General features: G+C 42.9%; 2 protein-coding genes across 3 annotated transcripts in view; both read left to right on the top strand.

The window, feature by feature from the left end:
- The first annotated feature begins 627 nt into the window (after nucleotides 1–627).
- Nucleotides 628–11,479, top strand: rbm44 (RNA binding motif protein 44). Its single transcript, XM_045206421.1, has 18 exons — nucleotides 628–774; nucleotides 1,143–1,305; nucleotides 2,761–2,809; nucleotides 3,090–3,196; nucleotides 3,420–3,494; nucleotides 3,992–4,055; nucleotides 4,197–4,324; nucleotides 4,619–5,955; nucleotides 6,056–6,117; nucleotides 6,271–6,456; nucleotides 6,870–7,035; nucleotides 7,129–7,163; nucleotides 7,257–7,516; nucleotides 9,268–9,387; nucleotides 9,601–9,668; nucleotides 9,921–9,994; nucleotides 10,192–10,447; nucleotides 10,621–11,479. The coding sequence occupies exons 2-18, from the start codon at nucleotides 1,146–1,148 to the stop codon at nucleotides 10,876–10,878; spliced, it is 3,405 nt and encodes a 1,134-aa protein (XP_045062356.1). The 5' UTR covers nucleotides 628–774; nucleotides 1,143–1,145; the 3' UTR covers nucleotides 10,879–11,479.
- A 2,274-nt stretch (nucleotides 11,480–13,753) lies between these two features.
- LOC121537031 (integrin beta-5) overlaps nucleotides 13,754–24,524 on the top strand; it is a 68,241-nt gene continuing 57,470 nt past the window's right edge. The window contains exons 1-5 of one of the 2 annotated variants that reach the window (XM_041844765.2): nucleotides 13,754–14,416; nucleotides 14,973–15,058; nucleotides 15,527–15,734; nucleotides 16,860–17,109; nucleotides 21,265–21,433. In XM_041844765.2, coding sequence (XP_041700699.2) covers nucleotides 14,335–14,416; nucleotides 14,973–15,058; nucleotides 15,527–15,734; nucleotides 16,860–17,109; nucleotides 21,265–21,433 — 795 coding nt within the window. In that variant the 5' untranslated portion in view covers nucleotides 13,754–14,334. The remainder of the gene's footprint in view (nucleotides 14,417–14,972; nucleotides 15,059–15,526; nucleotides 15,735–16,859; nucleotides 17,110–21,264; nucleotides 21,434–24,524) is intronic. The other variant, XM_041844766.2, reaches the window with a different exon arrangement.

Genomic DNA, 24,524 nt, shown 5'->3' with positions numbered 1-24,524 from the left:
AGTTGTCAGAGCACCTTACCGATCACTGCACCTGTACACAGCCCTTCTGAAATTAGCCCACTCAACTACCTCATCCCCATATTGTTATTTATTTTGCTCATTTGCACCCTAGTATCTCTATTTGCACATCATCTCTTGCACATCTATCATTCCAGTGTTAATATTAATTGTAATTATTTTGCACTATGGCCTATTTATTGCCTTACCTCCATAACTTGCTACATTTGCACACACTGTATATATATTTTCTGTGGTATTTTTGACTTTATGTTTTGTTTTACCCCATACGTAACTCTGTGTTGTTGTTTTTATCGCACTGCTTTGCTTTATATTGGCCAGGTCGCAGTTGTAAATGAGAACTTGTTCTCAACTGGCTTACCTGGTTAAATAAAGGTAAAATAAAATAAAACTCAGGCCGTTTACCATTGAAAAAATGATCAGTTCCGGTCTACTTAACTGGGTGTGTCTCCCATAAACACCAATGCAATAGCATCTGTGTCTGGTCTACTAAGTTAATTGACTTTCATTGAACCAGAAAAAAACAGCAAGTGGGGTGTCTTGCTTCCTCTTCCGTCCCTGATTCATAGCACACCACACATGCTGTTGTACAACAACAAAGTACAACAATACCAGTTCCAAAGCCTGAGCCTCTAATAACGTTTCGGTGTCGAAGAACCTGATTGGCTGTCAAAATCAATCGACCGCTCTGGCAGGTGGCGTGCACGTGCAATTTATTAAATACGCGCTTCACAACATACTCCCACTTCGACCAAGGTAAACTGATACAGCATAACATGTCAATATTTCTCGACAAACTAGTTGATATTATTCGTTCCAATGACGTTAGATAAAGCTGTAAAGAATGTCGCTGCTTTTAATGTATTGCAAACACCTGTAAAACGTTTTTTTAGCTGCGTTAGGCTATATTTAGTAATGTCATGGGGATGTTATAAATAGGCTCCCATATGTCCCATGTATCTAGTTGAATTGGTTCATATTCAAATAAATCTAAGGGACTCAGTTAAATGTTATTAATAACATGTCCACATATATTCAAACCGCATGGCGCATCTATTAATTTCTGGCCTTCGTCAAAGTGCATCAGCTCAGCTCCATCTGATAATTGGTTGTATGTTTTTCAGAACATGTGGTATCCTTTCCCAGTGCTCATGCCATTACCTCTGTCGCCGGAGCCACAGCGTCCATCAGATATTTCACAGACACCCTGTGCATCAGGGATGATTCAGATACATATGGTACCTTATGAACAACGTTTCCTTCCAAATGCAATGAACGGGTTGGCTGGTAAGTCAGGGGGGGAGTGCTTTTAAATATGCAGAAATCGCTCAGCCATTTTCTGGTTGCTAAAATTCGAATAGTTCGCCTAATTTCGTTTGTGACAAAACAAGTAATGGATAATCATTGTACCATCCAAACCGCTGTGAAATATATTTTAATTAAATACAAATATTGTATTTTAAGCTGTTTGAAACTGGTGTACAAAACCGAAAGTAAAAAATGCAAAAATTAAATTTAAGCATGGGAAGCATAGAAATAGAGCACATAGAACAGATCTACCGCTTCTTAGACTTGCTTTCAATGAGAGTGACAGATTTATAACCCATATTTCTATGTGAATTTGGTCAGGTTACCCAAAAAGTTACATATTGTTTAAAACACTATCCTCCAAGTGGTGCAGGGGTCTAAAGGTATCTGTCCCAGTCTTCCCAGTCAAAACAGTTTGGAAGAGTTTGTGCATATATTATGATATTTTGACGTTTTTGTTCATTTGGGAATTTTACAACTAAGATGTTTGTTGCAGTATTTCTCAATGAAAGAATTTGCATGAAAACGAGTCTGTGATTGGTCAACAGTAGGGATTCTTCAATAAAGGCTTTGTTGTCATTCAACAAGAAACAACTTGTTTTCATGTTTTCGTTGAGAAATACTGCATCAAACATCTTAGATAGATATAAAATTGTGTGACTAAGATTTCTTGAGTCATCTTAGATTAATTCAGACTATTTTGAGGAAGTGTATACTGGCTATGGCGTCTCAAAATGGACAAACAGTACGCTTTTAAAAAACTTTTTAAGAGAGTATGCAAGCACACTTGTTCGGTTCCTCGGCTAGGCGGCAGCCGAACTGAAGCATGCTGACGCCTTAAGGCATTTCAGCCTGGGGTTCGATCCGTGACCGGGAGCCCCATAGGGCAGCGCACAATAAGCTCAGCGCCGTTAGGGGACAGTTTGGCCAGGGGGCTTTCCTTGGATTATCACGCTCTAGCGACTCGTTGTGGGGGGGCCGGGCGCCTGCCAGCTGACTTCGGTCGTCAGTCGAACTGTGTTTCCTTCGACACATTGGTGCGGCTGGCTTCCGGGTTAAGCGAACAGTGTTTTAAAAAGCAGCGCGGCTTGTCGGGTCATGTTTCAGAGGATGCTTGTCTCAACCTTCACCTCTCCCGAGCCCGTTGGGGAGTTACAGCAATGAGACAAGATTGTAACTACCAATTGGATATCATGAAATTGTGGAGAAGAATTTGTTTTAAAAAAATAAACACTATCAAAGTAATAAGCACAAGAGGGATGCTTCCTCTTACAACACAAAACTCATAATCAATGGAATGCCCTTTCACTTTTTAACTTGAGCTTTCCAAATTCATTACAAAATAATTAATATTATGTCCAACCCATTTATGTATTCTCCCTCATTGCCTTGGGAAATTACATGCATTAATAATGTGCCTTTACCTCAATACAGCCCCTCCGTCTTTGTTGATAGAGGACTGCAGAAAATTCCTTCTCAACAGGTATAGATCATGTCTATCAGTCCCAGCACATTCTTTATACTGTAATGAGAGAATCAAGAACATGAAATAGTCTATTGTGCATCCCATTTCTCCACCCTTCTGCTGAAGTGTGCACTTGCACACTCCCTGTCATGGATTTAATAATGGTGGAAATTCTGTCTAGCCAACACTTACACCAATCCAATGCTTTTAAATCCAAGACTGGGAGTGTACAAGTGCATACTTTGGGAGAGGTTTGGAGAATCAGGACGCAACCTAGGTCTAACTCTGCATGTTACAGGTCTGTGTTTGACCTGGTGAAAGTCACCCATTTCCTGGAACTGACAGACCCCAAGCTGCTGGGTTGGTACTTATCCCTGCCTGTGGAGGACAGGAAGCTCATACAAGGTACAGTAGGGACCAGGGAAGGTTGTATTATAGAGAAACAAAAGCTCCCAATAGTGTCCTTACAGTTTTGCTGTCAAATTACAAAACAGTTGTATAGAATCCCTATCCAGGGCCACCAATTGACTGTAAAATATTAATCCAATTGACAGCCTACTTTCTGTAGTCTCAGTGAAAACTGAGCAACGGATTAGTTGTCTTTCCCTTTCAACTTTCTGTTCCACAGAGGAAGGAGGACTCCATCAGTTTCTGCAGAGGCATCCTGCTCTGGAAGTAGCCAGACAACTGGTTTATGTTAAACGTGAGTTATGGCTCTGCTTGACTTTAATCTATTTTCTGTTGTAACCCTGGTTGAATTATCCTTGAGCACTGGCGTATCAGTGCTCATAGCATATGAACACATCATAAGCCATGGCAAAATGTTTAGAATTACAGGAAATTAGCTTTAAAACTGCAAAATTCTCTCTCGGCCTTATGGCAAAATGTGTAGATTAGCAGGAAATGTGCTTTTAAAACTGCTAACTTTTCTTTCAGCCTCATGACAAAATGTGTAGAATTACAAGAAATGTGCTGTTTCCACCCCAAATTATTTTTCTTCTGAGAACATGGGCCCTTGCTTAGACCTTGCAGGGGGCCTCGTGAAACTGCAGTACACCGCTGTCCCTGAGCCTACATATCATACTCACATATACCGCTATACTGGCTTTACTCTGTATATTTTACTCAATTAATAGTTGTATTATACTTTTATATCACTTTATATTTGATAACATTTGTTTTTTTCAAAATTGTATACAGAACAGGTGAGAGGTTGCTGGAAACCTCCTGCTGTTATGCAGACGATGTCATCAAACCTAAACAAGTATGTTCTCTCTCCTGTTAATTCAGATAACTACATTTGTTGGTCACCAGGTGTGATTCTACAACCAGTAGTTGTCATAAATTTAGCAGGGTAAAAGCTACCATTTGTATCCTGTTCTAATTTCATATCTGCTGTTCTCAGATCCAGAAGGCCCACATTCTATGGTGTGATTCAGTGTCCCAACTGTGGAACCAGTTGTTCCTCTGGAGCTAAGATATGCCGACGCTGTAGCACACCTATCCAGAAGGAGATCCCGGCATGCCAGTCAGGTGTGGTTTTAAAATGATAATTGAAAACATAGACTGTTATATTTGCATTGTATGGACATATTTTATGTCTCGGAAGGAACATGCCCATTCATAGTCAGTCATATACTACTGCACAGTCAATGGGTAATATTAAATGTCTCTCATTCCACACTAGCAGCCAAGTAATAGTAGCAGTAGCTACTACTTTATGAATCCCACAAAGTTACATTGATTTCATCACCACAACAGAAGTTGTTTTGTTTAGCTCTATTGTTTCTTTATTTTGATACAACCATGTTATTGTCTTCCTCATAGAAGAGGAGAAAGAGTTAGGTCTTCTTCCCAACAACCTGAAGGAGGAGCTAAATCTGTTCAACTGTTCAGGGAATGGAGTCCAGTCAGTCCAAGTCCACCACCAGGTGGCAGCAGGAGCAGTGCAGCAGTTCAGGAGATGTCAGCCTCAGTCCTTTACTACCACTACCTTCCCATCCACAGCAGTGGGCTGTCTGGTCAACCTTCAGGATAGCTTCCAGTCAGCCTGTGGTGATACCAGTGGCGGCCATATTGGAGCCACAGAGAATTCTCCAGGCCAACAGGAGGCGCACTGCTCCAAGGTCCAGCTGCTCTCTCAGCTGTGGCAGGATGGCAACAACCGCAGTAGTGTGGTGGTATGTAAGGATCCGTCCGCCCAGGCTAACTTCTCTTTGGATATGGAGCTGGAGATACAAAGCCAGAGAGGAATTAACAGGAGCCAGTCTACCATCGAAAGCCAGGAGGGTGAGTCCATGGCCAACTCCAAGTCCATGCATGACCAGACGGCAGACTTCCCCATGTTGGACCGGGAGACTCCTCCAGAGTACTACAGCTTCAATAGCACAAGGATGGACCGCACAGAGTGGAACGACACCAGCATCAACACCAGCCCGTCAGCGGAGCCGGACCACGACGACTCACTATCACTCATGGCCACCATGGGGAGCACTGAGCAGCCTAGCGGAGCAGAGGAGGCGGAGACACCTGAAGGCAGTATGGTGTCTTCCTGCGCAGGAGACCTCAGCGAGTACTGTGATTGGACCTACGACAACTGCCCCGGCAACCTACCAAATGAGGAAGAGGCCTCAAGATGCGAGCTAGAGAATGATGGCGTCGACTACCAGAGCATCATGGAAGAGGATGGGAGTATTCTCATGTATAAAGCAAGTAATGAGGGGACACCTGACTTAAACGCGACACGCCCACAAGGCCAAACCAAGATGGACCAGTCCGGTTGGTCTAGAGAGAGTCTCAGTGCACCCCAGACCCCGAAGAGAGAGGAGCAGTCCATCTATGAGGAGTCCTTTGTGTCCATAAGCCCTGGTGCGGCGGCGGCCGTCGTGACCCCCACACAGCATGGGAACGGTATGTCTGTGTCCTCTCTAGTCAACCTGAACCAGACTTTTGATATCTCTCCTTCACGGGTCACAGGAGCTAGACTGAGCACAGCCGACCATTCAACAAATACTTCGCCTGCCGTCACCAAACATGACATCTTGGTTGGTATTGACCACAGTCTAACAGGCTGCAACCAGAACACACAAACTCGGGGCACAACTACAACTGACAAGTATGTCATCACTGAAGTCCACATGGCAGACCTGGACTATCTCACTGAGGTACATTACTGTTAACACTCCTCCTGTAATGTTTATAGTTGTCATTCAGATTTCCTTTTTAATGAAATACATTTTTCTTCAATATCTAAATGTCTTTAAGGAATTCATCAAGCTGAAATTTGCTCAAGAGGAACTGAAAGAGCTGAAAGAGAAAATGGCAAGGTATTTTAGTCTCACTAAATAAATACACTTTTCTTTCTGTTATCTGTTAAACCTCCATTCCGGATTTATTTGAGATCATGAAAATCTCCATGATTCTATTCTTCCATCTGCTGAAGTGCTGACCTTGGCTATGTCTGTTGCTGCCTGTATCAGCTCTGCAGGCGGTGTGAGTGTGAGAGATGGAAGAGGCTGCGGTGACGCAGACCGTGGTGAATGTGACTGTGTCCAGCGTGCCAGGCGGGCAGAGCTGAGCCTGCTGGCCCTGCAGTATTGGATGTGCCAACGGCACTGCTGGAGTCGCTACTACACCTCACCCGAGGGAGACCGTCTGGTCCAGGGGTAAGAGACAGGACAGGAGGGATGACAGCTTGGCACTTTACAAAGTTGGGCAGAACTCAGTCATATATCATTTAGGTCCAGGGTAAGGGACAGGACAGGAGACAGCAGGGCACCTTACAATTAAAACTCATTAATTCATTTATTCATTAGGTCCATATATGAGAGGGTTAAAATATAATTGGACATGTGGTATCTGTTAGTGTTATGTCTATCTGATCATGCATGTTGATCATTCACAGTTAGCCACTATAATGGTAATGTAGCTGTTGAATACACCTTCCCTGTTATGGCAGCTCTAAAAAGCCCCATAATCTTAGTCCAGGAAAAGGCTTAATCTGGGTCCAAGAAACCAGCGCTATATTATTACTATGTTGACATTCCAGTATGTATATCCCCACCCCCCTGCCCTGTAGGACTGAGGGGCCGCCTGAGAGCCTGGTGAAGGTGCTGCAGGTCCTGGAGGTAGACTACAGAGAGATGAGGAGACAGGTCCTGTCAGGTATACCCCTGGACCAGCTCAGACCCCTGTCTGTCGACTCCCAGAGGATCACCTCAGGGACCAGCTACGTCCCCCAACAGGTAAGCTGCTCCCTCTGGTACCCTTCCTTCCTCTCAGTACATTTAGGTTTGTACGATGCAGGGTGGATCTCATGGTTGTTTTCCCCTTTTCAGATAGTTGACGAGTCTTTGGGAAATGCTCTGTCTGAGTAGGTATTTGATTAATGAAATAATGAATGAGTGAGTGAGTGAATTAATGAATGAAGTTGATTGTATAAATTGTTTTTTTCCCTATCCTCCAGTGTCTCAGATAGGAGCTCCCAGCAGTTGCTGGTAGAGGATGCCCGCGTAGAGGACGTTAGTGTAGTTGGTGAAGGAGATGGAGAGTTAAACAGACTGGTGTCCCAGTCTGTTTTATCAGTCCTTGGACAGGATGATGGGATGGTTGGCAGGATGAAGGCAGAAGGGCCAGTTGGTAACCCCAAGGCTGAGGACTGCAGGTCTGGGAAGGCAGTCACCCTCCTCCCCCAGCAGCCTGTGGTCAACCGGGGGCCCAGGCCAGGTAATGAGACCTATTCGTTCATTCATCCATGGTTTATTTGAATAGGGAGGGATAGGTACAGTGAGGGGAAAAAGTATTTGATCCCCTGCTGATTTTGTACATTTGCCCACTGACAAAGAAATGATCAGTCTATAATTTTAATGGTAGGTTTATTTGAACAGTGAGAGACAGAATAACAACAAAAAAATCCTGAAAAACGCATGTCAAAAATGTTATAAATTAATTTTCATTTTAATGAGGGAAATCAGTATTTGACACCCTCTCAATCAGAAAGATTTTTGGCTCCCATGTGTCTTTTATACAGGTAACGAGCTGAGATTAGGAGCACACTCTTAAAGGGAGTGCTCCTAATCTCAGCTTGTTACCTGTGTAAAAGACACCTGTCCACAGAACCAATCAATCAATCAGATTCCAAACTCTCCACCATGGCCAAGACCAAAGAGCTCTCCCAGGATGTCAGGGACAAGATTGTAGACCTACACAAGGCTGGAATGGGCTACAAGACCATCGCCAAGTAGCTTGGTGAGAAGGTGACAACATTTGGTGCGATTATTCGCAAATGGAAGAAACACAAAATAACTGTCAATCTCCCTCGGCCTGGGGCTCCATGCAAGATCTCACCTCGTGGAGTTGCAATGATCATGAGAACGGTGAGGAATCAGCCCAGAACTACACGGGAGGATCTTGTCAATGATCTCAAGGCAGCTGGGACCATAGTCACCAAGAAAACAATTGGTAACACACTATGCCGTGAAGGACTGAAATCCTGCAGCGCCCGCAAGGTCCCCCTGCTCAAGAAAGCACATATACAGGCCCGTCTGAAGTTTGCCAATGAACATCTGAATGATTCAGAGGAGAACTGGGTGAAAGTGTTGCGGTCAGATGAGACCAAAATCAAGCTCTTTGGCATCAACTCAACTCGCCGTATTTGGAGGAGGAATGCTGCCTATGACCCCAAGAACACCATCCCCACCGTCAAACATGGAGGTGGAAACATTTTGCTTTGGGGGTGTTTTTCAAGGGGACAGGACAACTTCACAGCTCGGGATGATGGACGGGGCCATGTACCGTCAAATCTTGGGTGAGAACCCCTTCCCTCAGCCAGGGCATTGAAAATGGGTTGTGGATGGGTATTCCAGCATGACAATGACCCAAAACACAGGCCAAGGCAACAAAGGAGTGGCTAAGAAGCACGGCCTGAGTGGCTAGCAGTCGCTAGACCTTAATCATAGAAAATCTGTGGAGGGAGCTGAAGGTTTGAGTTGCCAAGCGTAGCCTCAAAACCTTAATGACTTGGAGAAGATCTGCAAAGAGGAGTGGGACAAAATCCCTCCTGAGATGTGTGCAAACCTGGTGGCCAACTACAAGAAACCTCTGACCTCTGTGATTGCCAACAAGGGTTTTGCCACCAAGTACTAAGTCATGTTTTGCAGAGGGGTCAAATACTTATTTCCCTCATTAAAATGCAAATCAATTTATAACATTTTGTGCAATTTTTAACATGTGTTTTTCTGGATTTTTGTTTTGTTATTCTGTCTCTCACTGTTCTAATAAACCTAACATTAAAATTATAGACTGATCATGTCTTTGTCAGTGGGCAAATGTACAAAATCAGCAGGGGATCAAATACTTTTTTCCCTCACTGTACAAACACATTGGGTCATTGAATGTATAAACATAGAATGCGTTGCTCTACAGTGTTCTCAAAGCTGGTTCCTATCCACCTGGTTTTCCTAACTCACACTCAACAGGTGGAACCAAAGACCACAACTCTAGCGAGGCGTGGTACGATGCAGAGGAGGACCTTGAGCCTGATGGTGTAGAGCTGAAGGAAGGAGGTCTGGCTGAGGTCCCGGAGGAGGAAGGAAATGGCAAGGATAGGTTTGAGGGAAAAAGCTGCATGACAGACAGACCTCAAGATTTTGAGTTTCAAATGTTTCACTGTGTGTTGTTCATAATTTGACTGAATCTTGCTGAATTTGATATTTCGGTAACACTACCTACTGGTACATAAGGATTTCATAACCCACACATAACAAGTTCATAAACAGTGTTTATAAACATTAATTGATATATTTCTTTAGGAGTGGTTGGGGAGAAGGATCAGAGCTCCTTCCTGTGTGTCACAGACCTACCCAGTGATGTAACGGAGGTAAGCCTCAGCATGTGACAATGTTTATAACTCAATTCATCTTTCCTCGATTCCTTGCATCCGTTGCATCAACCGTTTTGGAGAAGGTCCAAGGTCCCTTCCCTTGGACCTTCTTCTCCAATGCTGTTTGAAAGGAGGCAAGGAGATTGGATGTGAGGAATCAGTGATAAAAATGGGAAAGTGTGAGGAGTGATCTGGCCACCAGGGGGCAACATACCCTAATAAAAGTCCCCTATCTGTCTGTCTTCATAGAGAGAAGTAATGCTCTGGTTTGAGAAGTATCAAGCATCTGAAGTGAGCATTTCCACCTTCAGCAACAACCTCCGGTAAAATAAAACCACAGTGACCCTGTAGAATGAAACTTAAGTTAATGAATGTATAAGCGTTCCAAGGCAACTGTTGTTACATCAAGATTTCAGTATAATAACATCAACAACACAGACTTTTGTATAGAATATTGTCCCCTCACATGAAGCAATTGAGTACATGTCAATGTTAAGACCTTCTCTCTCTGTTCTTGCAGAGTTGCCATAGTGACTGTGAGTGGTCCAAAGATGGCTGACAGTGCATTGAGTGAGATGGACGGGTGCAATATGCAGGGACACACGGTGCATGTGGTGCACATCTGCAGACCAAGCCACACTGGGAGCCAGGGTCAGGGGGGGCAAACCCAGCAACAGCCTGGTCCCTCAGCCAGCACCAAGGCAGGGCCCTCTGGAGACGCCCCAGGCCCCCAAGACTCCAAGAGCAAAAACACCCATATCACCACCCCACTGAAGGTTAGGGGGATGTTTCTCTGCAGTTGTTGTTTTGTAATCAGGGATTGTAGATGGAAATATTATTTGTTTTCAATCTGTTGCAATGCGTTGAATGCTCCCAAGTTGATTTGTCCATAATCATTCCCTCTCTCCCATGTCTTTGGTGTCTGATCTCATCTGGTGTCTCGCTCCAGCCCCTGCAGCTCAGCCTCCAGAAGAGGACCACCGTGTGTGACTCCCCCACGGCGTCGGGGACCTGTGTGCCCCAGCACTACGCCACCATGGGTAGCTTCGATACACTGATGGCCCAGTTGTCAGAGCGCCACCCAGAGGCGGGGAGGCAGAGGATTGTTGACGCCTTGCTGGAGCTGAGGGCCAAACACCAGGGGTTCCTCAGCGGCCTGCCTCTCAAGACCATTGTAAACATGACCTCTGACCTGCTGACACGATAAGGACTCCACTTCCTATTCTATTGTTGACTCCACTCTCTCCAATCTGTTGTTATTTGCCTTTGTGTTGAAACACAGGTTACAGGTTTGCCCAAAGCCAGGCTTTTGATTTACTTAAATGTAGTAAGGAACTTATCCACTGTTTTGTTTGTTCCTCAGAGAGGGCATGTTATTACTCTACTCTTTTGCTACAGTACTTAGTGAATTGTTTTATGTACTTTTGAGCCTGAAAAGTGCAAATATGAAGAAGAAATATATATTTTTAGTTTGCAAATTGTTAAAAATTACATTTGACTTTTTAAGTTAATTCAAGTCATGGTAGAATTGCAAAGGAGTTTTTATGTTCTGTTTTAGTTAAATACATCTGAAAACCTGAAATATTGATCTTGGATATCAGAGTAGGTTACGTTTTTTTAAAATTAATCAGTTTTGTTCTCCACAGGACAATTTGATTAATTATGTCTGGAAGGATAGTTCACGTATCCTCCAGATTCAACCATTTTCCCCTTTGTCCATCCTCTCAGTATTGGAATACTGTTATTGTCAAAGCTACAGTGCCTTCAGAAAGTATTCATACCCCTTGACTTATTCCACATTTTGTTGTTACAGCCTGAATTAAAAATGGATTCAATAGATTGTTTTTCTCACCCATCTACACAAAATACCCCATAATGACGAAGTGAAAACATGTTTTTAGATATTTTTTCAAAATGTATTGAAAATGAAATGCAGAAATATTCAATTTACATAAGTATTCACACCCTTGAGTCATTACTTCGTAGAAGCACCTTTAGCAGTGATTACGACTGTGAGTCTTTCTGGGTTAGTCTCTTAAGAGCTTTGCACACCTGGATTGTGCAACATTTGCCCATTATTCTTTTAAAAATTCTTCAAGCTCTCAAATTGGTTGTTGGTCTTTGTTAGACAACCATTTTCAGGTTTTGCCATAGATTTTCAAGCTGTCGCTCAGACACTCAGGAACATTCACTGTCTTATTGGTAAGCAAATCCAGTGTATATTTGGCCTTGTGTTTTAGGTTATTGTCCTGCTGAAAGGTGAATTAATCTCCCAGTGTCTGGTCCCGTGTAGCTCAGTTGGTAGAGCATGGTGTTTGCAACGCCAGGGTTGTGGGTTCGTTTCCCACGGGGGACCAGTATGAAACAAATAAAATGTATGCACTCACTAACTGTAAGTCACTCTGGATAAGAGCGTCTGCTAAATGACTAAAAAAACGTAAAAACGTCTCTGGTGGAAAGCAGACTGAAACAGGATTTCCTCTAGGACTTTGCCTGTGCTTAGCGCCCTTCTGTTTATTTTATTTTATTCTAAACAACTACCCAGTCCTTAATGATTACAAGCATACCCATAACATGATGCATCCACCACTATGCTGGAAAATATGGAGAGTGGTACTCAGTAATGTGTTGTATTGGATTTGCCCTAAACATAACACTTTGTATTCAGAAGAAAAAGTTAATTGCTCTGCCACATTTTTTGCAGTATTACTTTAGTGCCTTGTTGCAAACAGGATGCAATTTTTTGAATATTTGTATTCTGTACAGGCTTCCTTTTCACTCTGTCAATTAGGTTAGTTGATCCATTCTCAGTTTTCTCCTATGATAGCCATTGAACTCCGTAACTGTTTTAAAGTCACCATTGGCCTCATGGTTTCCTTCCTCTCCGGCAACTGAGTAAGGCAGGACGCCTGGATTGATACACCATCCAAAGTGTAATTAATAACTTCACCATGCTCAAAGGGATACTCAATGTCTTTTTTTTCGACACACAAAATCCATCTACCAATAGGTGCCCTTTGTGAGGCATTGGAAAACCTCCCTGGTCTTTGTGGTAGAATCTGTGTTTGAAATTCACTGCGCGACTGAGGGACCTTACAGATAATTGTATGTGTGCGGTACAGAGATAAGGTAGTCGTTCTAGAAATACCACTTTTGCACACAGTGAGTCCATGCAACTTATGTGACTTGTTAAGCACATTTTTACTCCTGAAATGATTTAGGCTTGCAATAACAAAGGGGTTGAGGACTTATTGACTCAAGACATTTCAGCTTTTCATTTTTTATTAATTTGTACAGATTTTTAAAAACAATTCCACTTTGACATTATGGGGTATTGTATGTAGGTCAGTGACAAATCTAAATGTAATCCATTTTAAATTCAGGCTGTAACAACAATGTGGAAAAAGTCAACGGGGTGTGAATACTTTCTGAAGGCACTGTGCTTAGCTAGTGTTTGCCTGTTGGACATATGGAGTTAGTATATAGTTAATTTCATTTTGCATATTGTTACGTTAATAAAATATACTTTAGTTTGGTATCTTGTGTGGGTTGTTGTGCATTTAGAGTTTCTGTCTCAGCCCCAACTGGCCTTGATATGTATGCCTATGCATGGTATACAAGCAAATCCCTTTATCATGCAAGTTCTCGCGTTTCAGTTAATGGCCAGCAGGTGGTGCAAGCTTCCAGGTTTTTGTTGATCGCTGAATAATCTACTGAGCCAGGCCAGTGAGGTGTAAGCGATAGGGTTTTACTGCACATGTAAAAGCGGTGCTGATTACGTGAGCTCCCCGATCGTTAGTATAGACGCTACACACGCTCTATTGTATCTAACAGGTGGTAACATGACTTCTGAATGTGCTCATTAGGCAATTAGGTTACATTGACTAAGCATAGACAGTTACTGTGGAATAAACTATACTCTATAGCTTTGTACTTCTATAATACCATCAATATATTAGCTGTATACTTGTTGGGATAATACATTTTTGACTGGGCCAATATCCTCAATGGCGCTGCCCAGGCTGTCACAGACGCTATAATGGCACAGATATGAAGATGATGACTGTCTATATCTATGGGGTTAACGAATGGGCGGAGACTAGCTGCTGGATACGCAACTATAGGGACTGAAGAACACAAACTTGCTAGGGAAAAGCCATTCTAGTGAGCTGAAATTATATTCTACATTTAGGCCGAACTTATACTTTAAAGTACTTTTATGCAAGGCAATTATTGCACAAAAATAAGGGGTTATAACCATTGGAAAAGTAATGGAAAAGTATTGGAAAACAAGTACCAATGGTGTCAGCAATGAGTGAACTACGGACAACATGGTAGGCTGGCTCTGCATAACTATTTGCAAAAATCACAGCTTTTGAAACCTTGAACCCAATATTGAAAAATATTGTTTTGCTCCTGTTATGTGGAATTCTTCAGAGGGACAATTAATTGTAATGTTTGTTTAGAGGTCGCGTTTACATTATGAGGCCGATTAGCTTTGCTGGAGTTCAAATGGACAAAGAAAGTGGTTCACTAGTCTTCACCGACCGAGCAGACAGAACCTGGATCTAAAGTGAAGGGAGACTGCCGACTTCAGTGCCACAGCAGTGCCATAAAACTTCACAAACAGACTTTTGAATATCGGACCCATTACGAGGAAATTATGTGGAGCCCATGGCAGTTGGTGTACCGTACAGCCTTTGGCTGCATGGTTCTGGAAATATTTATTCACAATGTTGCACAAGGTAAGAAAGTTTTTTTTTATTGTAAACGTTTTGCTCCCCAGTTTATTCGAAACGTGTTTGTAATGGCCTATAATGGCTTTAATCCACGGGAAAGTGCTCTAGAAGACTAGTTTTCGTATGGAATCGCTTGTTCTAGTGTATTGAAATTGGGACAATTGTTACAGTAACCGTGAAATTCCTGCAACAATGTTGCAATACACACTCGAATGTTTCCCTGTGAAAACGAAATAGCCTGTTGTGGTTGTCATTCTCTTTCAAATGTTTGACACGTTGCATTGAAGTATAAATACATATCTGAATAAAGGCTTTATAAACCAAGGTCTTCGATCATAGTGCTTTAATCGATTCAAAGGTTTATGTTTCACGCTGACGTGGAATAAATAATCTAAATTGTAATTTGCCATATTCCACCTGCGCTTGAGTACGAAACAGACTAAATATAATGTGTGTATTACATGTCTGTCCTCCGAGTGTCATTGTCTGGAAATCAAATGTCATGAATGATCAAATAGGATCTCTGGAATAGTGTTGGTTACTTTTACTACTTTCTCATTAGGACTCAATGTTTGTATGAGTGGCAGCGCTACATCCTGTGAAGAATGCCTCCTCATCCACCCGAGCTGCGCCTGGTGCGCACAAGAGGTAGGGCATGTGCCTCACGCCTCCAAAGTGTTAGGTTTACTTACAATGCACCACTGTGGTGGTGAGATTAGTAATACTCTCACTACATTTCTAAATGTGACATATGGAACCCAATAGCTGTCTTAGTGTGACGTGAGGACTCTCATACTGTTGTGTAATGTTTAGACTTCACATGCAAAACGAAAAGCTCAGGAGTGATGATGGCATGTTGTTTCATGAGCCAACAGGATGTAGGAGTGCACCTGTGCAGTTCTGGAATCATTGTTGTTCTCTGTACATAGTGGACTGTCTACACCTGCTTTCAGACCTACAATTGTCTCACAGAACTAAAATAAAAATATACAAGATCCCCCCTATGCTTTATTTTCGCATACCAATGCTCAACTGAAGCCAGGGCTGAGAGTCAGACAAGTGTGTACTCTAGCTCTACATTGGATGACAGGTGTCATTTGTTTGTTCTTCCCTCAGGAGTTTGGCAGGGCGAGGACCCTGACGTCGCGGTGTGACCTGAGTCAGAACCTGCAGAAGAGGGGCTGTGAGGCCCATAACATAGAGAGTCCTAGTAGTACAACTATGGTAGTGAAGAGCGAACCCCTCAGCTCCAAAGGCTCTGGGCCTACCCAGTATGATGTCATCCAGATCATGCCCCAGAAAATCTCCCTGAGTCTTAGACCAGGTAAGCCCGGTCCAAGCCTAGTGATCCAGTCTTTTTGTGCCATGTAGGCCTATGGCATGACAATGATAGACTGTACGTACAGTGTGAGACCAGGTAAGCACAGAGAATCTACCCTCTCAGAGCGCAATGTGTTGCCAAGGCAACAGGGTTTGAACCTAAGGTTCTGGAGAGACATGAGCTGTATATGGAACACTGTTAACATATCTATACTGAACCAAAATGTAAGCGCAACATGTTACAGTTCATATAAGGAAATCAGTCAGTTGAAATAAATTAATTAGGTCCTAATCTGTGGATTTCACATGACTGGGCAGGGGCGCAGCTATGGGAGGGCATAGGCCCACCCACTTAGGAGCCAGGCCCACCCACTGGGGATGCTGGCCCAGCCAATCAGAATGAGTTTTTCCCCACAAAAGGGCTTTATCACAGACAGAAATACTCCTCAGTTTCATCAGCTGTCCGGGTGGCTGGTGTCCAACAGGTGAAGAAGCCGGACGAGGAGGTCCTGGGCTGGCGTGGTTACACGTGGTCTGCGGTTGTGAGGCCGGTTGGACATACTGCCAAATTCTCTAAAATGACATTGGAGGTGGCTTATGGTAGAGAAATGAACATTCAATTCTCTGGCAACAGTTCTGGTGGACATTCCTGCAGTCAGCATGCCAATTGCACGCTCCTTCAACTTAACATCTGTGGCATTGATGTATGACAAAACTGCACATTTTAGTGCCCTTTTATTGTCCCCAGTACAAGGTGTACATGTGTAATAATCATGCTGTTTAATCAGCTTCTTGTAATGCAACACTTGTCAGGTGGATGGATTATCTTGGCAAAGGATAAATACTCACTAACAGTGGTGTAAAGAAATGTGTGCCCAAAATTTGAGAGAAATACGCTTTTTGTGGGTATGGAACATTTTTGGGATATTTTATTTCAGCTCATGAAACATGGGACCAACACTTTACATGTTGCGTTTATATTTTTGTTCAGTATAATTGGGGAAAAACCACTGTCTTCTTAGAAAATGTTAAAAGTCAACCCACAGTACAGGGAAAATGTAGGACGCTGGTTGATTTGTAAACCTATCAAAGCAATGGCACGAATCAATACATTTCCCCCTCCCACTAGGTGACCAGACATCATTCGAAGTGCAGGTGCGTCAGGTGGAGGACTACCCTGTTGACCTGTACTACCTGATGGACCTGTCTCTGTCCATGAAGGACGACCTGGACACCATCAGGAATCTGGGCACCAAGCTGGCTGACGAGATGAGGAAACTCACCTCGAACTTCAGACTGGGCTTTGGCTCCTTCGTAGACAAGAACATGTCACCATTCTCTTACACGGCCCCCAAGTACCAGGACAACCCCTGCAATGGGTGAGAACTGAGGAAGGGCATTGTTACTGGCGGAAAAAAAGCATGCTCATGTGTTTGGGGTTGATATGGAAACCGAATAGGGAGTGCAGCTGAAATAATTTGGGTTCATGTTGGGATTTTGTGGATTTCATCTAGGATCAAGTGTAATATCAATATTTTAGTATAGATGGCAAGGTGCTGTATTTCTACAAAAATGGAAGTGAGGCCACTCTGCTTAGAATGTCTTCCTCTAAAAGTAGAGTGGTAGTGTGAGAAAGAGGGAACGACTATCACTGTGTCAGTTCACTAACCAGTTTATATCTTCTAATATCATTCACACTTCAGAATAATATTTATCTGTGAAAGTGGTAATTGAGACTGACCAATGGACACAATGTACCCTGTCCTGTCCACCCTATACAGTGGGGTCCGAAATGATTGACACCCTTGATAAAAGACGAGCAAAAATTACTGTATAACTTAAATAATTAAAATACTGAGCTACAGTGCCTTCGGAAAGTATTCAGACCCCTTGACTTTTCCACATGTTGTTACGTTACAGCCTTATTCTAAAATTGATCAAATGTTTTTTTCCCCCTCATCAATCTACACACAATACCCCATAATGACAAAGCAAAAACAGGTTTTTAGATTTTTTTTTGCAAATGTATTAAAAATAGAAAACTGAAATATCAGATTTACTTAAGTATTTAGACCATATACTCAGTACTTTGTTGAAGCACCTTTGGCAGCGATTACAGCATCGAGTCTTCTTGGGTATGACGCTACAAGCTTGGTACACCCGTACTTGGGGAGTTTCTCCCATTCTCTGCATATCCTCTTAAGCTCTATCAGGTTTGGATGGGGAGAGTTGCTGCACAGCTATTTGCTGCACAGCTATTTTCAGGTCTCTCCAGAGATGTTAGATCAGGTTCAAGTCCGGGCTCTGGCTGGGCCACTCAAGGACATTCAGAGACTTGTCCCGAAGCTGCTCCTGCGTTGTCTTGGCTGTTTGCTTAGGGTCGTTGTCCTGTTGGAAGGTGAACCTATGCCCCAGTCTGAGGTCCTGAGCGCTCTGGAGCAGGTTTTCATCAAGGATCTCTCTGTACTTTGCTCCGTTCATCTTTGTCTCGATCCTGACTAGTCTCACAGTCCCTGCCGCAGAAAAACATCCCCACGGCATGATGCTGCCACCACCATGCATGGTGCCAGGTTTACTCCAGACGTGACGCTTGGCATTCAGGCCAAAGAGTTCAATCTTGGTTTCATCAGACCAGAGAATCTTGTTTTTCATGGTCTGAGAGTCTTTAGGTGCCTTTTGCCAAACTCCAAGCGTGCCTTTTAATGAGGAGTGGCTTCCGGCTGGCCACTCTACCATAAAGGCCTCATTGGTGGAGTGCTGCAGAGATGGTTGTCCTTCTGGAAGGTTCTCCCATCTCCACAGAGGAACTCTAGAGCTCTGTCAGAGTGACCATCAGGTTCTTGGTCACCTCCCTGACCAAGGCCCTTCTACCCCGATTGCTCAGTTTGGCCGGGCGGCCAGCTCTAGGAAGAGTTTTGGTGGTTCCAAACTTCTTCCATTTAAGAATGATGGAGGCCACTGTGTTCTTGGGGACCTTCAATGCTGCAGAAATGTTTTGGTACCCTTCCCCAGATCTGTGCCTCGACACAATCTTGTCTCGGAGCTCTATGGACAATTCCTTCAACCTCATGGCTTGGTTTTTGCTTTGACATGCATTGTCAACTGTGGGACCTTCTATAGACCGGTGTGTGCCTTTCCAAATCATGTCCAATCAATTGAATTTACCACAGGTGGACTCCAATCAAGTTGTAGAAACATCTCAAGGATGGTCAATGGAAACAGGATGCACCTAAGCTCAATTTCGAGTCTCATAGCAAAGGGTCTGAATACTTATGTAAATAAGGTATTTCAGTTTTTTATTTTTAATACATTTGCAAAAAATTCTAAACCTGTTTTCACTTCGTCATTGTGGGGTATTATGTGTAGATTGCTGAAAAAAGAATATAATAAGGCGCTAACTTAACAAAATGTAAAAAAAAAAAAAGTCAAGGGGTCTGAATAATTTCTGAATACTTTCCGAAATTATATTATTTTATATAAATGCTATTGCTCAGAGAAAGAGATTTCTGTTTAACAAGTAATATTTTTTTTCTTTCAAAGGTAGGAGTCAAAATTATTGATACCCCTGTTTTCAATACCTCACCGTGCGAAGATAATTGTAATGAGCCTTTTTCTAAAATGTTTTATGAGTTGGAGAACACATTGGGAGGGATCATAGACCATTCCTCCATACAGAATCCTTCCAGATCCTTGATATCCTTCATTTGTGTTTTTTTGGACTGCCTTCTTCAATTCAAGCTCTATTTTTATGTCATCTGACCAAAGCACCGGTTCCAATCCAAGTGCCAATGCCGTTTAGCAAACTTCCAGGCGTTTACATTTGTTAGATGACATGAAAATAAAGCTCTTTGGCCACGCACACCAGTGGTGGGTCTGGCATCGAAATGAGAATGCAGGAGCAGAAAATAACCCCATATCTACTGTAAAATATGGTGGTGGATATTTGATGTTATGGGGCTATTTTGCTTCCACTGGAGTGGGGCCCTTGTTAAGGTCAATGGCATCATGAACTTTATCCAGTACCAGGATATTTTAGCCAAAAACCTGGTTGCCTCTGCCAGGAGGCTGAGACTTGGCCGCAAGTGAATCTTCCAGCAAGACGATAACACCGAGCACTCATAAAAATCCACAAATAAATTGTTAATTGGCCACAAAATCATCATTTTGCAATGGCCATCTCGGTGTCCGGACTTGAACCCCATTGAAACCCTGTGGTTTGAATTGAAAAGGGACGTCCATAAGTGCAGACGAAGGATATCAAATATATATAATTATTCTGTATGGAGGAATGGTCTAACATCCCTCCCAATGTGTTCTCCAACACATAAAACATTTTAGAAAAATGCTCAGCAAGGTGAGGTATTGAAAACAGGGGTGTCAATCATTTTGACCCCTACCTTTTGGAGATAAAATCAATATTACTTGTTAAACAAAATCTTTCTCTGAGCAATTGTATTAGTATGATATAATTTCCAAATGTTTTTGAGCATACAATATAGCTCTGTATTTCAATTATTTTTTTTATACTGACATTTTTGTTCATCTGTATCAAGAGTGTCAACTTCGGATCCCACTGTAGGTAGTGTTAGTGATCAAATCAAATGTAATGTGCCGAATACAACAGGTGTAGACCTTACCGTGAAACACTTACTTACGAGCCCTTAACCAACAATGCAGTTCAAGAAATAGAGTTAAGGAAATATTTACTAAATAAACTAAAGTAAAAAATAAAATAAAAAGTAACACATTAAAATAACAAGGCTATATACAGGGGGTACCGGTACCGAGTCAATGTGCGGGGGTACAGGTTAGTCGAGGTAATTTGTACATGTAGGTAGGGGTAAAGTGACTATGCCTAGATAATAAACAACGAGTAGCAGCAGTGTAAAAACAAAGGGGGGGTCAATGTAAATAGTCCGGGTGATGCTGAGGCTTGTTGTGGATGATGATGATGATGATGATGATGGCAGGCTGTAAGGGAACAGAATAGAACATAGAGGTTGAAAGCAGCCGCCCACACATCACACACCACATTTGCCCCGGAGGTGAGATTACGCTGCACTAACTTAGTGCCATCATCACGCGTCACTGCCCAACTAGGTTATGCCCTGGGTCCTGTGTGTGTCAGTCCAAGAGCCAGTACTGCAGGAAAATGTTAAACGGGCAGAGGACAGATCATGCTGTCTGGGCCTCTCGTTCTTAACACGCCTCTGCCCTCTCCCCCTTGCCAAAACAATCAAATGCCCCAAAGGATATGTGTTTCCTCCAGGATGAAGGGTGTGTTAGAATGTCACTGAGGTCTTCCTCTTGAGGAAACTGCATTACTTACATAGCATGTTAAATGTAGCCAACAGACCTAGTTTGAAACAGTATTTGAAATAGTTTGCCTGGATGATAGCCTGCGTGGATGTGCCAAATGGGCAGGGTTTGCACTATTTCATTGGTTCCACTGTGCCAGACAAGCTCAATTGAACGCAGAAAACCAATACTATTTTAACCCAGGTCTGTTACATAAATATCATCCTCTCCTCTAGATACAAGCTGTTCCCCAACTGTGTCCCCTCCTTCGGGTTTCGCCACCTCCTCTCCCTGACTGACAAGGTGGATCGCTTCAACGAGGAGGTGCAGAAACAGATGGTCTCTCGCAACAGGGACGCTCCAGAGGGAGGCTTCGACGCCATCCTGCAGGCTGCCGTCTGTAAGGTGAGCTGAGGCCGGGGTGTGATTAATGGGACGTGACTGACTGGCATGCCAACCTATAACCCTGACCCTAACCTTAATCTTAAACCTTAATCCTAACCCTGACCTAACCCTAACCAATCAGGACCAGGTTTTCTGTCAGTGAAGTCCCTTTAGGTTTCTTCCTGTGAGCTGTCAGTCAGATAGACATGGTGGATTTAGGACCTGGTCATGTTCATTAGCACACACAATGGAATATGAAAATGAGCATTTATTATTGAATGAGTCTAGGTAGTCCCTCCCTGTTCTGTTCAGTTTATCACCCATTTTGTGCTTAATGAACACAAGTCACAATTGAGTCTTTATTTAGGGTTTATTGAGTCTGTTAATTCGAAGCACCTGGGGGTTGAACAGGAAGTCTAGTCTGGTGCAGCTGGTTCAACAAGGGGACCACTCACTAACAGAGAAACAGGCCCAGTCATATCCCAGTGTTGGGCTGTTGGCTGAGCGGGAGTTAATTGTTTTTACTGGAAAATAATGACTCCCTCCCTCCCTTCCCTCCCAACTCTACCATGTAATTTGGTGTAACAGAAACTTGGATCGGGCATTCAGATGTTTTGCGGTTGCTCCAATACTTTCTTAATACAGTGAGGGGAGAAAAGTATTTAAACCCCTGCTGATTTTGTAAGTTTGCCCACTGACAAGAAATGATCAGTCTATAATTTGAATGGTAGGTTTATTTGAACAGTGAGAGACAGAATAACAACAAAAAAATCCAGAAAAACGCACGTCAAAAATGTTATAAATTGATTTGCATTTTAATGAGGGAAATAAGTATTTGACCCCTTCTCAATCAGAAAGATTTCTGGCTCCCAGGTGTCTTTTTATACAGTTAACGAGCTGAGATGATTAGGAGCACACTCTTAAAGGGAGTACTCCTAATCTCAGTTTACCTGTATAAAAGACACCTGTCCACAGAAGCAATCAATCAATCAGATTCCAAACTCTCCACCATGGCCAAGACCAAAGAGCTCTCCAAGGATGTCAGGGACAAGATTGTAGACCTACACAAGGCTGGAATGGGCTACAAGACCATCGCCAAGCAGCTTGGTGAGAAGGTGACAACAGTTGGTGCGATTATTCGTAAATGGAAGAAACACAAAATAACTGTCAATCTCCCTCGGCCTGGGGCTCCATGCAAGATCTCACCTCGTGGAGTTGCAATGATCATGAGAACGGTGAGGAATCAGCCCAGAACTACACGGGAGGATCTTGTCAATGATCTCAAGGCAGCTGGTACCATAGTCACCAAGAAAACAATTGGTAACATGAAGGACTGAAATTCTGCAGCGCCCGCAAGGTCCCCCTGCTCAAGAAAGCACAAATACAGGCCCGTCTGAAGTTTGCCAATGAACATCTGAATGATTCAGAGGAGAACTGGGTGAAAGTGTTGTGGTCAGATGAGACCAAAATTGAGCTCTTTGGCATCAACTCAACTCGCCGTGTTTGGAGGAGGAGGAATGCTGCCTATGACCCCAAGAACACCATCCCCACTGTCAAACATGGAGGTGGAAACATTATGCTTTGGGTGTGTTTTTCTGCTAAGGGGACAGGACAACTTCACCGCATCAAAGGGACGATGGACGGGGCCATGTACCGTCAAATCTTTGGTGAGAACCTCCTTCCCTCAGCCAGGGCATTGAAAATGGGTCGTGCGTGGGTATTCCAGCATGACAATGACCCAAAACACACGGCCAAGGCAACAAAGGAGTGGCTCAAGAAGAAGCACATTAAGGTCCTGGAGTGGCCTAGGCAGTCTCCAGACCTTAATCCCATAGAAAATCTGTGGAGGGAGCTGAAGGTTCGAGTTGCCAAACATCAGCCTCGAAACCTTAATGACTTGGAGGAGTGGGACAAAATCCCTCCTGAGATGTGTGCAAACCTGGTGGCCAACTACAAGAAACGTCTGACCTCTGTGATTGCCAACATGGGTTTTGCCACCAAGTACTAAGTCATGTTTTGCAGAGGGGTCAAATACTTATTTCCCTCATTAAAATGCAAATCAATTTATAACATTTTTGACATGCATTGTTCTGGATTTTTTTGTTGTTATTCTGTCTCTCACTGTTCAAATAAACCTACCATTAAAATTATAGACTGATCATGTCTTTGTCAGTGGGCAAACGTACAAAATCAGCAGGGGATCAAATACTTTTTTCCCTCACTGTATGTTTGTTTCATTCAGTTACATTGTCAGAATATTTATATGACTAATGAATCATTTGCATTGCTGACCATTGTAGAATATTCAGCTAAACCTGTGTTTCTCTGTAAAAAATATATACACCTACTCATTCAAGGGTTTTTCTTTATTTTTTACAATTTTTTACATTGTAGAATAATAGTGAAGACATCAAAACTATGAAATAACACATATGGAATATATAGTAACCAAAGGTGTTAAACTAATCAAAAGATATGTTATATTTGAGATTCTTCAAATAGCCACCCTTTGCCTTGATAGCTTTGCACACTCTTGGCATTCTCTCAACCAGCTTTATGAGGTAGTCACCTTGGAATGCATTTAAATTAACAGGTGTGCCTTTCTTGAAAGTTAATTTGTGGAATTTCTTTCCTTCTTAATGCGTTTGAGCCAATCAGTTGTGTTGTGAGAAGTTAGGGGTGGTATACAGAAGATAGCCCTATTTGGTAAAAGACCATGTCCATATTATGGCAAGAACAGCTCAAATAAGCAAAGAGAAACGACAGTCCATCATTACTTTAAGACATGAATGTCAGTCAATACGGAACATTTCAAGAACTTTGAAAGTTTCTTCAAGTGCAGTTGCAAAAACCATCAAGCGCTATGATGAAACTGGCTCTCATGAGGACCGCCACAGGAATGGAAGACCAGAGTTACCTCTGCTGCAGAGGATAAGTTAATTAGAGTTACCAGCCTCAGAAATTGCAGCCCAAATAAATGCTTCACACAGTTCAAGTAACAGACACATCTCAACATCAACTGTTCAAAGGGGACTGTGTGAATCAGGCCTTCATGGTCGAATTGCTGCAAAGAAACCACTACTAAAGGACACCAATAAGAAGAAGAGACCTG

This window comes from Coregonus clupeaformis, chromosome 23, assembly GCF_020615455.1.
Source record: "Coregonus clupeaformis isolate EN_2021a chromosome 23, ASM2061545v1, whole genome shotgun sequence".
Lineage (NCBI taxonomy): Eukaryota > Metazoa > Chordata > Actinopteri > Salmoniformes > Salmonidae > Coregonus > Coregonus clupeaformis.
This window is presented reverse-complemented; position numbering and strand designations above follow the sequence as displayed.

What these genes read in the sequence shown, in the direction of transcription:
- rbm44 (XM_045206421.1), top strand. Translation starts at nt 1,146, where the DNA reads ATGTGGTATCCTTTCCCAGTGCTCATGCCATTACCTCTGTCGCCGGAG. An exon ending in CTGAAAGAGAAAATGGCAAG is followed by an intron (nt 6,118 to 6,270) that starts GTATTTTAGTCT and finishes TGCCTGTATCAG; the next exon opens with CTCTGCAGGCGGTGTGAGTG. An exon ending in CAACCGGGGGCCCAGGCCAG is followed by an intron (nt 7,517 to 9,267) that starts GTAATGAGACCT and finishes CACACTCAACAG; the next exon opens with GTGGAACCAAAGACCACAAC.